General features: G+C 55.8%; 1 protein-coding gene across 5 annotated transcripts in view; it reads right to left on the bottom strand.

Moving 5' to 3' along the window:
- The window catches only part of ARHGAP8 (Rho GTPase activating protein 8), a 65,860-nt gene that overhangs the window by 39,707 nt on the left and 11,935 nt on the right, over positions 1–14,218 (bottom strand). For all 5 annotated transcript variants that reach the window (XM_055329042.1, XM_055329044.1, XM_055329043.1 and 2 more), the window contains exons 2-3: positions 8,310–8,429; positions 6,694–6,837 (exon numbers count right to left, since the gene is read on the bottom strand). In XM_055329042.1, coding sequence (XP_055185017.1) covers positions 6,694–6,837; positions 8,310–8,346 — 181 coding nt within the window. In that variant the 5' untranslated portion in view covers positions 8,347–8,429. The remainder of the gene's footprint in view (positions 1–6,693; positions 6,838–8,309; positions 8,430–14,218) is intronic.

Genomic DNA, 14,218 nt, shown 5'->3' on the forward strand with positions numbered 1-14,218 from the left:
AGACACAGGACGTCCTCAATGCCAAGGCTCCTTAGGGATTCGGCTCATGCCTCTTGTGTGTTTAGAAAGGCCCCATGGGAAGGACTGCGGTGGAAGCCCCACGGCAATCGGCCTCACCACATGGGGGCTTCGGGCACAAATCCCCCCCGACGGCCGTGCCTCCCACAGTTTCTACCCCCTTAGGGGCCAGGGGACCTGCGTCCACACTCGCCCATGCAGCACAAGGGAAAGGGACAGCGTTGCTCCTCCAGCGGGGAATCGTCCATGTGGCTAAGAAGACACGAGAATTAACTCCCCCGAGGGCTGAAAGAGAAAGTTAACACCCGTGACAGAAGGTCAACATCACCGCGTGGCATCATCAACCGGAATCAGGCCACACGGAAAGTCTGGGATGGACTAAACAAGTGGGCCCACGGCAGACCAGGTCAGCCAGCGTTCGCGGACGGCCCACTGTGCGCTCAGCTCCGGGGAGAAAGACCAGGCGCGGCCCTCCCTGGCCTCCCCGTCCTGGGCAAAGGACAGCGATGTGGGGACAGGGCCTCCGCCCAGCTCACGAGCCCCTGAGAAGCCACGGGGGCTCCGGCAGCCAGGCTACTTCTACAGCGCCTTCCACCTGGCTGGGCTTGGGTCACACCTCACAGTCAGGGACGCCATCCAATGGGTCATTCTGAAGGGCCCTTGGCCGCTGGTGGAGGGTGGCCTGGAGCAAGACGTCCCAAGCAGAGGCTGCCTAGTAAGGGAGTGAGGAGGTGGGAGACCGTGACCTCCAGGACTGGGGAGGGGCTCCCCCCCGCCCCCGTGCTGGCTTGGGCTGCCGGGCCTTTTGCAGGGGACACAGGAGCCGAGAGGGGAGCGCTGGGTTCAGCTGTGGGCACGGGCTGAGCCCCGTCCAGGACTGAAGGTCCCCAGCACAGAGGAAGGATGGCCTGGGGTGGACGCTGGGCCAGGAGGCCTGTGGGCATGAGGAGCAGCTGCCCAGACCGCTGGGTCCCAGGAAGAGTGAGCAGATCCATCCACTGAGCCACATGGTGGGCCACAGTCAGGCACGTCGTGGCTGGAAAGAGGCAGCAAGCAGAACATCCACACCCCACCACCGCAAGGGACACTAAGGAGCAGAACTCAGTGCCAGGCACCAGAGCGTCACAGAGGAAAAGGGACAGGTGTGGGGACCAGGTGCCCTGCCACAGGGGTTGCAGCAAGGCCACCCAGGGACCAAGGATGAGCAGCAGGAAATGCCTAGTGAGAAGTGTGACATCAGACTCCTGGAAAACCCGAGGGACTTGATGGGCCGGGATGCCAGGACACGGCGGGTCCCCATCAGTCACCAGCGCACTGCCCTCCTTGGACCACAGGCTCGGTATGCTGGCTTACCGACAGCAGGTGGGAGGGGCTCAGGCCTGTCCATGCACCCCAGGCCTGCGGCTGCTGAGACCCACTGTGCTGGCCAGGTGAGGGGACGCACGACCCCGGCCCAGAAGGTGGAGGGTGTGCAGAGCCCAGGACGGTCAGGGTCCAAAGGGTGAATTCCCACCTGGGGAGTCTGGACTCGGTTCAGCCACGAGAGGAGCACAGAGCAGGCCACGAGCCCCTCCCACCCACCACCTCAAACAAGGGCAGAGCACAGCTTGGGCAAGCGACTGAGGCAGGGCCGTGGAGGGGCCTGCACAAAGCACTGGCACATTCATGCCTTCATTGCATCAACACTACTGGTCACCTACTGTTTGCACGGTTCATCAACTCGCATGACGCTGAGCTACTATTGAAGGCTTTGTGCTCCCCTGAAACCCAAAACAGCACCTAATGAAGCACCTAATGAAGATATTCTCTTCATCTCAACAGATTTTGAAACACCCCGCAAGCTAATATCATAGCATTACTCAGACTGGACAGACCCACGGGGCTCACAGCGAGGGTGGCGGTGGGCCAACCAGGTCTGTGAAAAAGTAAAACAGGAGAGAGGGACAGAGGAAGAGCACAGGCTGGGCCGTGTCCCCGGGGACAGAGTCCCTGTCCCCTCACAGCCAGGCAGCCCCGAGCCAGCTTCTCTGCTGCTCTGCGGTACATGCACGATCATAAAACTGGCTTGGGAGTGAGGCACCCGGGTGGCTCAGTGGTTGAGCACCTGCCTTTGGCTCAGGGCATGATCCCAGGGTCCTGGGATCGAGTCCCCATCGGGCTCCCTGCAAGGAGCCCGCTTCTCCTTCTGCCTGTGTCTCTGCCTCTCTCTCTGGGTCTCTCAAGAATAAATAAATAACATCTTAAAAAAAAAAAAAAGAAAAAGAAACCTGGGTGGGAAGGCCTAGTCAGTAACGCTGACGAAGTCACAACATAGCACTGGCATACAGTAAGTGCTCAATAAATGTGACCCGTTACCCTAGGCCAGGGCAGATGGCAGGTGTCTCCATGTGGCGGTTTCATTTACAGAAGAGGAAGCTGAGGCCCAGAGAGGCCACGCGAGCGGCGGAGCGGCACCCCCAGCCCCCGAGCGCCCCACAAGCTCCGCAGCTGCCTGAGCACAGGCCTCCTGGGCCACCCTGAGAAATCCCAGGCGCGTCCGGCCCCCCGGTTATTAAGCAGTCTACGCAGCACGTGCATTAACACCACCAGTCAATACGAGTAAATGCCCCTCCGTCCTTCTCGGGTAACACCGGCCAGTGTAATGAAAACGGGCTTCCGGATGATATAACACGGAACGAAATGAAAACTATCAATAAAATGCAAATTCTGCGAGGCGTCAGTTTAATTCATGGCCCGTCTCCCCCTCCTTGCTGTGCACAACCCAACATCGCTCACCGTCCCCGAGACGGGAGAGCCCAGTTTATGAATAAAAAAACGGCTCCCGGAGCCATGGCCCGGAACGCGCTCCAGACGATCCGTCATCCGCTCCGAGGGAAGCACGACTCAAATGCATAATAGAGGTGGCATTGACCTGACCAGGAGGGACTGGAGCTTGTCCCTTTGGGTTTTTGTTTTAAGGCTGCTCATCTCTTCCGCAGAAATGAAAGGAAACTTGAAGACCCATTTTTGTCTGCAACCTGCAGAGAAGCCGGGCCCGGGTCTGAACTGAGGGCGAAAGATCCGGGTCTGGGGCGGCGGCCTGTCATCCGGGAGGACCAGACCAGACCCGCCTGTCCTCTGGTCTGCCCCTCGCCACCTCCATGTCTCTGGATTAGACCTCCGGCCTCTCTGGTCCCCGTGCACTCCACTCCCCACCACGTCATCTGCTCTGGCTGCACGGCCCTGGCCCCACGCTGAGCTCCAGACGTGACCCGTTTCTTAAAATGCTCACGTCAACTGTATTCACAAAACGCTATCGTAAGGATTCACAATTTCACAGAGCTTCTGCTTGGCCAAGTGCACATCCCTTAAATATTGACAGATCTTTCATTATTATTTTGTACAAGATCCTGGTTTTTGGCTGCAGACCTGGCCATCCAGTTCTGGGGGAGGTGACACCCAGAGAGGAAATGGGGGGGGGGCTCCCCTTGGTGGGGAGCCATGTCTGCTCATCACTGTGGCAGGAGGCACAGCGTGGCCCACGTCACCTCCCGGTGGAGCAGGAAGGGTTCCAGGTGGTGAACCATCCCCGCCCGGGGCAGGCCAGCCACAGAGGAGCATGAACCAGAGTGAGGGATGAGGGGACGAGGGGATGGAGCCGGACGCCCAGGTGAGGCTGGGAGGAAGGGACAGAGGGCTGACCCTCCGTGAGGCAATGCCAGGGTCTCTTGCCAGCGGGTGCTCCGATCGAAAAGCCAACGGGGGTTTCAAGGATGCTGATCTGTGTTCTAATGACTCCTCTCTCCTCGGCCGCCGCGTCACTCAGGCTGCAGTGTTTAGATTTCCGTTGCTCTAGTTCTTGGACTATGACGTCCGTGTCACCCACGTGCAGAGCTGGTTCTGCCCAGCTTTGCTCCAGCCGCTTCCACTGGACTCCTGAGGTCCTCTGGCTGGGCTGGCATCTTTAGAGGGCGGCCTGAGGCCATCATATCTTCCCTAAAGACAGTTAAACGTCTAGAGAAGCTGCTGTTTAAATGAGAATTCTGGTCTAACACAAGAGAAGTCTCCAGAATCCAGGGACTCAAGCGGTAATCCTTCCCCACCCCCCTGAAAGGAAACTTGTAGCTCGAGACTGGGCTCAGGCCTCCCACCGAGATGACCTTGGAGCGCCTCTGGAAGAACCTGCTCACAACCCAGGGCAGCCCACAGACCCTGAACGGTGGTGCCAAAGGACCCACCAAAAACCTTGAGGACGCCGACAGCCTCGCTTCAGGAAGGAACCCTATCCCGGCCCCCAGGTCCCCTGCCCAGCAGGTGGAGATGAGGCCTGCATTAAAGGAATGACCCCAACTCATTTCCTAGGGCCCCCCGCCCTTGATTCAACTCTCCTTCTGCGCCCCTGGGAACCTCACCCCGCGCTGCTAGGACCCTTGAGGCAGGGGTCAATGCATCAAGAAGATGTAACAATCCTAAGGGGACAAGCCCCCTAAAAGCAAAGCGTCGAGACACATGGAACAAAAGCAGATAGAACCAAAGGCAGGAACTAAGAAATGCCAATCAGGGCGCTTTGAACACACCCTGGTCGGCAAATGATGGAAGGAGACACAGAAGTGACTGAGAAGGAGAGGATGTGGACACCATTCATCAACTGAACCGAACTGAATACATAAAACTCTCCGCCCGAAACGGCAGGACACACACATTCCTCCCCAGCGCACCAGGGACATCCGCCCAGACAGCTCATGCACGAGGCCACCACTTCGCAGACTTAGATCTTGGAACCAACCCATTGATATTCTTAAAAGTTACTGAGGCCCTCAAGGAGTTGTTCCTGTTTTGCTTTTCAAAGATTTCATTCAAAAAAAAAAAAAAGATTTCATTCTTTTATTTTAGAAAAGGTGCTCGCTTCGGCAGCATGTGTATTTATTTTAGAAAGAGGCAGAGCACGTGCGAGCTCAGGGAGGGGCAGCGGGAGAGGGCGAGGGCGAGGGCGGATCCCAGGCCAACTCCGAGCTCAGCGCGGAGCCCAATGTGTTGATTTCACAACCCAGAGATCACAACCTGAGCCGAAACCAAAGAGTCAGAGGCTCAACCAACTGAGCCACCCAGGTGGCCCAGCCCTCATAGAGTCTTAAAATTTTTTAAAAAGCAGGTTATTTCTATTGAAATTGACCATACTAGAAATCTAAACGAGAAAATTTTAAAATATTTATTTAAATTTTTAAAAATATTTATTCATTTAAAAATAACCCATTGCAGGGGTGCCTGGGTGGCTCAGTCAATTGAGCCTCCGGCTCTTGATTTTGGCTTAGGTCATGATCTCAGGGTGGTGGGATCGGGCTCCACTCAGCACAGAGTCGACTTGTCCCTCTTTCTCTGCTCCTCCCCTTGCATGTATGCACGCTCTCTCTCTCTCTCTCTCTCTCTTAAATAAATTCTAAAAATCCTTAAAAATAACCCATTGCATGTTAACATAAATAATGTATTTTTTCCTCTTATGAAAAATACCTATATTTCCTGCCATCCTTTTGTGAGGAAGCACCTGACCTGTGCCCCCACATGGGATCCAGCAACCATCCCTGTTCCCTAAACCTTAACAGTTCTCCAAAATGAACATCTGGGGCTTGGAATGGCTGGCCACCTGTCCTTCCCCATCCTCTCCTTGGGCCTCTGCACTTAGTGTGCACCAAAATACTTAGCACTTGTGTCTCTAGAGCCTCCAACTATTGAGAACCATCCCTCTGTTTGATCATCACCTTGACAAGTCTCCAGCTCCTTTGGGACAGGAACTATTGTTTATGGAGCTTGGTGCAGGGGACAAAGAGGTGAGATGGTAGGGTCACTGCCCATGACGGCTAACTCCACGAGTCACCCCGACTGGGCTAAGGGAGGCCCTGACAGCTGGTAAAACAGTATTTCTTGGTGTGTCTGCAAGAGTGCTTCCAGGGGAGAGCAGTTTTTGAACTGAGGAAAGAAGGTTGCCCACCCCAACACAGGAGGGCAACCCCAATCTGTTAGGAGCCTGGATGGAACCAAAGGGCATAGGGCGAGTTTGCTCTGTGCTTGAGCTGGGACACCCACTTTCTCCAGGCCCCGGGCACTGGGGAGCACCAGTGCTCCTGGTTCCCCAGAGCCCAGGCTAGGACTTACACCACCAGCCCTCCTGGGTCCCCAGCTTGCAGACGGCAGATCCTGGGACTTCTCAGCCTCCACGGTCACGCGAGAGCCAATCCCTACAATAAGCCTCCTCTTACTGTATCTCCTGGTTCTGTCCCCCCGGGGGACCCCAACTAAAATGCTGCCCCCATGAAACACACCATGCGGCCCTGATCCCTCAGGCCTCGTCAAAGTGACACAATAAATTCCCCCAGACCCACTGCTGGCCATGGGGCTGCTCATCTTCTAAGTGTGGGCAGATGTTTGTTCCCTTTGATGGGAAGCAGCACAACACTGTCCTTGGTTAATAAAGCAATCCGTTTAATTTTGGCCTCTGCTCCTTAAAGACCAACGCCGCCTGCTGGCTTTCCGGAGCACCTGGCGATGCTCTGACTCCGACGGGCATGTCAAAACCCTGGCAGATTCTTTCAGTTCCCGTTGTGGCCACAGCCAGCTGGAGTGAAGCAGCGGGGAAGAACCCACCCGTGCCACGGGGACGCGGCACTGTCAGTGTGCCTGGGGCCACCAGCTGCGACCCACCTGCCACTTGCAGGATGCCATGCCTGGCCACGTCGTAGAAGGGGTGATCCATGCTCAGCGCCGGGTCCTGGCCAGCCGTGGGCGCCACCAAAGGCCTTCCCGCCATGCTTAGGGCAGCTGCCTCCTCTTCATCTCTTTGCAGCTCTATGGCAGACGTCGAGGATTAGAGGAAGTCAGCTGTCTTCCCGAGGAAGAAGGGCAACGAGGGGGCCTCCTGAGGTCTTTTTATAGGAGTCACATGCCTCAGCTGTGCAACCACTGTCCCTCTGCGCAGTGCCCCCCCACTATGCGCTTGTCTCCGCTATGCTCCCATCATGCACCCACCTCTCCTGTGCACCATGTATGCACTCGTCTCTGCTATGTACCCACTTCTCCTGTGCACCTACTATGTGCCCATCTCTCCTGTGCACCATGTGCCTATCTCTGCTGTGCTCCCACTATGTGGCCATCTCCACTATGCTCCCACCATGCACCCACTTCTCCTGTGCACCCACTACATGCCCATCTCTCCTGTGTACCTGCTATGTGCCTATCTCTGCTGTGCTCTCACTATGCACCTGTGCTCCCACCATGCATCCACTTCTCCTGTGCACCCAGTAAGCACCTGTCTCTGCTATGTACCCACCTCTCCTGTGTACCCACTATGTACCCACCTCTCCTGTGTACCCACTGTGCATTTGCTCAGTGTGAACCCACTATGCATCTGCTCAGTGTGTGCCCACCTCTCCTGTGCACCCACTAAGCACCCATCTCTGCTATGTATCTGCCTTTCCTGTGCACTATGTGCCCACCTCTCCTGTGTACCCACTATGCATTTGCTCAGTGTGCACCCACCTCTCCTGTGCACCTACTATGCACCCACCTCTGCTGTGTACCCACTATGCACCTGCTGAGGATGCAGAACCATGGAGGGATAGAATGAGGCCTCAGGGCTGAATACTGTCCTCCATGTGGACAGAAATGGAAACTGAGGCTCAGAGATGGGGAATGAGTTCCCAAGGCCACACTGCTTGTTACAGCCCTGTCACCCCTTGCTTTGTGTACACATAGAATATGTCATCCTTCAAATGTGAAAGATCCAGGGTTGGAATTCCTCCACGTAAATAAATGTTTGGTTTTATTTATAAACAAAAAAACAAACAAACAAAAAGACAACCAAGGAATAGCCTTCCATGTAAACATACACACATGTGATCTTCACCAAAACGCCAGGGGTGGTTCCAGAGGCTTGGCTCTGACATGGTTCCCTGTTACCCTGAGCCTCAGTTTGCTGGTCTGTGAGATGGGGATACAGAATCTGGTACCTTCATGCGTGGCCTTCAGCAGCGAATGAGGATTATCATCCCACCTGAGCCCCCCAACAACCCAGGAGGGTGGCTCTCATCACCCACAGGGGCTCATCTGAACCTGTGCAAAAGTGCCCTGGAAAGATTAAAAAGGCACTCCGTGTGGCCGGCTGGGACAGGGGACTGGTACGACCCCAGATGAGGACGACCTCACCGGGCACTCTTTACAGGGGCCGACTTCCCGAGTCACATACATATATTATATATTAAAAGCAAACGCGCGCCAATGACCTCCTCGCAGGACGAGGCCGGAGGAGAAGACACGTTTACCTATTTCGGCCAGCTGCTCCAGGTCCAGCCGGGACATGCTCTGCCGCCGGGCAGGACGGCCCAGGCACACCGTCCCGAGGCCACCTCTCGGGGATCCGGGCACAGGGTCCTTCCGACACCCTGAGGGAGAAGCACACAGAACCAGGGACATGTCGCACACAAGGACACGCTAGGGCTCGAGGATGGAAGGAAATGCCCTTTGGGTGCCTGGCTTGCTTTTCTCTCCTTAACATAAAAAAAAGCACCCACTTCTCGGGGTGCCTGGGTGGCTCAGCAGGTTGAGCCTCTGCCTTTGGCTCAGGTCGTGATCCTGGGGTCCTGGGATCAAGTCCTGCTTCGGGCTCCCTGCTCAGCAGGGAGTCTGCTTCTCCCTCTGCCATTCCCCCTGATTGTGCGCCCCCCCTCTCTCAAATAGAAAAATAAAATGTTTAAGAAAAAAAAATGCACCCACTTCTGATTCCCCAAGACCCCAAATCGAGACAATGTTTCCACTTCTGTTCAACTGCCCAGCACCCCCTCCACATGGGGGAGGTCCAAGGAGCCGGAGCCCCGAAGGTGGCGCCGACCCCACGTGTGATGGCCTCTTCCTTGGGACTGTTGCCCGTGGCCAGGGCTCCCCCTCACCAAGCAGCCCCATGTCCCAGCGGGGCAGGGCAGGGCGGCCACAAGGGTGGGGCACACCTGGAGCAAGAACAGCGCCACCAGAGCCGAAGCTCTCAAGGCCACCATCATTCCTGCTCAGAGAGACGCACGCACCCTCCTGCACCCATTTAGGGAGGGGGAAATGAGGCCAGCAAAGATCGATCAGAACTGCTCACGGTTGTGCGTTATTTTTTTTTAAATTATTTGTCTATTTATTTGAGAGAGAGAGCGAGAGAACACAAGTGGGGAACCTGACATGGGGCTCAATCCCAGGACCCCAGGATCATGACCTGAGCCAAAGGCAGACCCTCCACCGTCTGAGTCCCCCAGGTGCCCCGGACCCATTTTTAATAGCAAAAGGAAACATACGACTTTGTTAAAATGACGTTTTCTAAGAGTGCTAGGATGAGGGGTGATAAATCCATTTATTTTTCCACATTTAGCCGTTTCTCATTTTTGCAGAAGCCCATGGGGCTCTTAGAAGATGCAATGATCCAAACTAAAACAATGCACAGCTGACAACGTAAAGCATGTTTTATGAACATGAAAAATGTAAAATCTTCCTTCCCCTTCCCCTTCTTCAAAACTCCCTGTGGGCTAAGAGCTGTTTTTCCTTCTCCATTTTACAGCTGAGAAAACTGACCCAGGGGTCAGGGAGTCACCTGCCCGGGTGCAGAGCCCGGGAAGATGATGCAGAGGCGCTCACCCAGGGCACCGGCCAGAGGTGTGCAGGAGCAGAGAGAGTCAGGGAGGGCCCAGGGTCCGGAGATGCATGTCCCTTGCCTGGGGGAAGGGGTTCATGGAGAGCCCCTCATCATGGTCACAACTGATCACTTGTGGGGGGGGCGGGGAGAGGAAGTCAGAGTCCGTGCTTGCCCATGACAGCTGCTGTTTAAACACTAGAATCTAACTTAGTATGAAGAATACTTGTAGGTGGGCGCCCCAGGCCCCGGGGTCCCAGTCCTGGACACACACACACACGCAGCAGAATGTGCATGGAAATCTGTGCACGGAAAGACAGGGGCCGGGGGCTGGGGTGTTCTGGGCGGCACTCTCGAAACAGCCCCAAGCCAAGCCTAAGTAGCCACAGCCAGTGGAAGGCAACTGTAACCAGACCGTCCCACGGCCACCCACCCCGCAGCCGTGTGTCTTCCACAGCTGTGCGTCCCAACCTGGGGCAGGGAGGGGGTGTCTCACCATCACACCCAGCAAAAGGTCAGGTACATGATTCCACATTTTAAAAGTCTGAAGCAGGCAAAACAAACCTACGGCAACAGAGGCCAGCCTCCGTCGACAGGGAGGGGCATGGGGCTGGCCACATGCTACTCCCAGGTGCTGATGTGTGGGCGTGTCTGTTCACGCTGTGAAAACTGAGGGAATTCGGGGGGTCAGACGTGTCAGGCAGTCGGGGAGGGCTTGCCCAGGAGATGGAAGGGCTGCGTGCAGGACAGGGGGCCAGTGTCACACTGCAGAATGCCTGGCGGCAGCGGGACACCACATCTGTTCCCTCGACAGGCATGCCCTGGGCAGGACCCCGAGTCCCAGACACAGGGGGGAATGGACGTGTGTCCTCAAAAGTGCTCAGGCTGAGAGGGACCCGGACAGGAAATGGTCAGCAGGAGGAAGGGAGCGGCCTTCAGCGGAAACATGCAGGAACTGACAGTGGCCAAGGAGCCTGCGGAGGCCACAGGGGCAGCAGAGGCCGCCTCCCGACACCAGAGACGGCAGGGGCACAGCATCCCCGGTCTACACTGCCTGCACCACAGGAGGACACCATAGACATGCACCACGGCCACAGTCCAGGCCTGTGGTCACAGAGGAAGGGGGACCTGGCTGGACAGGGCGGACAGCTGTCCTCATGGCCACCGGCATCCCTGCCCCCTCTGCCAGTAACGCACCCACTTCAGGCCCCAGAGTCAGAACATGGGGTCCTTGCCTGGCCAATCACGGCTGCAAACGCCCTGAGCCACAGAGGTAAGGTCGGGAGTGATCCCACGTCTCCACTGTTCTAATCGGGGCGAATTCTGAGACTTCCATAAAAGCTACGGAGAAGAAATGATTCTTTTTTTTTTTTTTTTTTTTTTTTAAGTAGGCTCCAGGGCAGCCCCGGTGGCGCAGTGGTTTAGTGCCGCCTTCAGCCCGGGATGTGATCCTGGGGACCCCGGATCAGGTCCCACGTCAGGTTCCCTGCATGGAGCCTGCTTCTCCCTCTGCCTGTGTCTCTGCCTCTCTCTCTCTCTCTTCTGTGTGTCTCTCATGAATAAATATAATCTTTAAAAAATAAAAAAATAAAAATAATAAAAATAAATGGGCAGCCCTGGTGGCTCAGTGGGTTTAGTGCTGCCTCCAGCCCAGGGCCTGATCCTGGAGACCCGGGAGCAGGTCCCACGTCAGGCTCTCTGTATGGAGCCTGCTTCTCCCTCTGCCTGTGTCTCTGCCTCTCTCTCTCTCTCTCTCTGCGTCTCTATGAATGAATAAATAAATAAAATGTTTAAAAAAATAAAGTAGGCTCCATGCCCAGCACAGAGCCCGACGTGGGGCTTGATCTCACAAGCCTGAGATCATGTCCTAAGCTGAAACCAAAAGTCAGATGCTTAACCGGCAGAGCCACCCAGGTGCCCTAAGAAAAGATATCTTTTTTACATACTTTTTTTTTAAAAGATTTTACTTATTTATTCATAAGAGACACACACAGAGAGAGGGAGAGACACAGGCAGAGGGAGAAGCAGGCTCCCTGCAGGGAGCCCGACGTGGGACTTGATCCCAGGTCTCCAGGATCATGCCCTGGGCCGAAGGCAGGCACTCAACCACTGAGCCCCCCCAGGCATCCCAGAAAAGATACTTAAATTTATTCCGTTGCACCCCAAACCATGAGGCAGTGGGCTTGGAACTACCAAAGGTCACCAGGTAGAATGTGAGAAGAATGAACCCAAAGGCAGAAAGAAGGCAGAGCAAGACAGAGAAGCAGTCCCCTAAAACGCTGTGCTCCTGGATCCAGCTGCACCTGGATGCAAAGATCCAATGAATCCTCTTTCCTGCGTAAGCCAGTTTGGATTATAGACGACCTGTCACTTCTAACAAAATTATTTTCTTTGAAAAGTCCATGAAAACTACCTCAACATCCTCTATTCGAGGAGAATGAAATGACCACGCCCTGCTTTTCTTTCCGATTGTGTTACAAGGTAAATGAACTTCGTTTCCGAAAACTCTGAGGGGGAAACTGGCTTAGCAATGGAGCTACGTGGCGCCCCAGCTGACCCAGGCCCTACACCCAACCCAGGCCCTACACCCTGAGCCCTACACAGGCACCGGCCCTGGCCCCTGGCTCCCTCCGCCCCCAGGACACGGCTGAGCGACCTGCATTCCACAGGGCCCCCAAGGTCACTGCTCTGCCCTTGATCCAAATGTCCCCCGTGCCAGGCTGATAACACGATCTCTTAGCGAGCCCGGTCCGCTTCATGTCGCCGCAATTCAATCCGTTGCCCTCCCTCTACTCAGAGCATGTCTAGATGGCAAAGTTTGGCCTAACAGCAACACCAAGGACGTAATTTAAGGGGAGGAAAGCTGCCCCGGATCCTGCAAACAATTTTTATTTCTGCACATTGCCTCGGCTCTTGGTCTGGACACACCCATGTTCTCTAAACACACTCTTGGGGACACCTGGGGGGGCTCAGCGGTTGAGTGTCTGCCTTCGGCCCAGGGTGTGATCCCGGGGGCCCGGAATCGAGTCCCGCATCGGCCTCCTCACAGGGAGCCTGCTTCTCCCTCTGCCTGCGTCTCGGCCTCTCTCCCTCTGTGCCTCTCATGAATAAATAAAATCTTTAAAAAATAAAAATAGAGTCATACTCAGATTACACATGCATTTTGTAATCCACCCGGACCGACCACTCTGAGCCCAGCCATCAGCCCCAAACATTCCAGACCCCAGAATAGTCAGCCCAGGCCGCCAGGAGCACACCTCCCCGCAGGGAGACAGGGGAACTGGGACGCAGGAAAGGAGTGGGGGGCACATGCTTGTGTCTGGGTGCCTGGCCGGCGCCTTAGTCAAGCAAGCGAGCCTAACGCCAGACAGTGAGCTGCCACCATCGGTGGCTCCCGGGGCGCTGCTGGGCCGAGGACACACGCACCAAGACTTTGTACCCGAAGGTCTCCTGTGGATCTCAGGGAGCCTCCAGCATGGCTGTTCTAGATGAACTGGCCCTCAGGGACCCACAAACACAAGAGAGGGCACTGTGAAATCTAGAACCAGACATTCCACATGGCAACTAGCCCAGCTTCTTCAAAAACTGATGTTATTTAAAAAAAAAAAAAAAAGTGGGACCTGGGTGGCCCCAGACAGTGAAGCATCTGCCTTGGGTTCAGGTCATGATCCGAGGGTCCTGGGATTGAATCCGACATCATTGGACTCCCTGCTCAGCGGAAAGCCTGCTTCTCCCACTGCCCCTCCGCCCCGCTCACCCATGCTCTGTCAAATAAATATATAAAAATCTTTTTTTAAAAAGATTTTTATTTATTTATTCATGAGGGACCCTGAGAGACAGGCAGAGACACAGGCAGAGGGAGAAGCAGGCTCCCTGCAGGGACCCCTGGGTCATGCCCTGAGCCGAAGGCAGGTGCTCAACCACTGAGCCACCCGGGCGTCCCATAGATAAAATTTTTAAAAAAGGAGAAAGAGAGACAGAGCGAGCAGGGGCGGGGTGGGCGCATCGGACACCATAAGGCCCAAGGCGGTGGCGTGAGCACAGAGCTTGCTGGAATCCTGGTTCATGAACAAGCAGGGGAGCTGGTCCCGGGACACAGGGAGCTGCCAACAGGGCCCGAATGGCAGACGGTGCTGATGGGGCCTGGTCCGTGTCCTCGGGGTGGCACAGGACCCCATCACCGTGCACAGGAGCCACCCGGAGCCGCCAGTGGGGAGGGCCAGGCAGGGGCTATGCCAGCCCCATTCCCAGGGTTCAGCTGAGACGCACAGAGAACCCGCAAGAAACAGCACCAATGCCCGCATCAAGCACGTGCTCCCTACTATTCCTTCCGAGCTCCTGCTCTCGGAGCAATTCTGACCCCGTATGACTGCGGAGGGAACGAGGGAGGCGGGAACACAGCGCCGGCCCGGCCCTGACAAAGGCCACCACCTGTCCCCATTTATCAGACAACAGAACTGAGGCCGATGCGGCCCGGAGCTGCCTCCACGGACTCCCGTCTCCTTCCCGTCCACCTCTCATCCACTTCGGCACAGGTAGGCCTGGGTGGTTTGCATTTCCACTTCT

The sequence above is a fragment of the Nyctereutes procyonoides genome, unplaced genomic scaffold (genome assembly GCF_905146905.1).
Source record: "Nyctereutes procyonoides isolate TBG_1078 unplaced genomic scaffold, NYPRO_anot_genome, whole genome shotgun sequence".
NCBI lineage: Eukaryota > Metazoa > Chordata > Mammalia > Carnivora > Canidae > Nyctereutes > Nyctereutes procyonoides.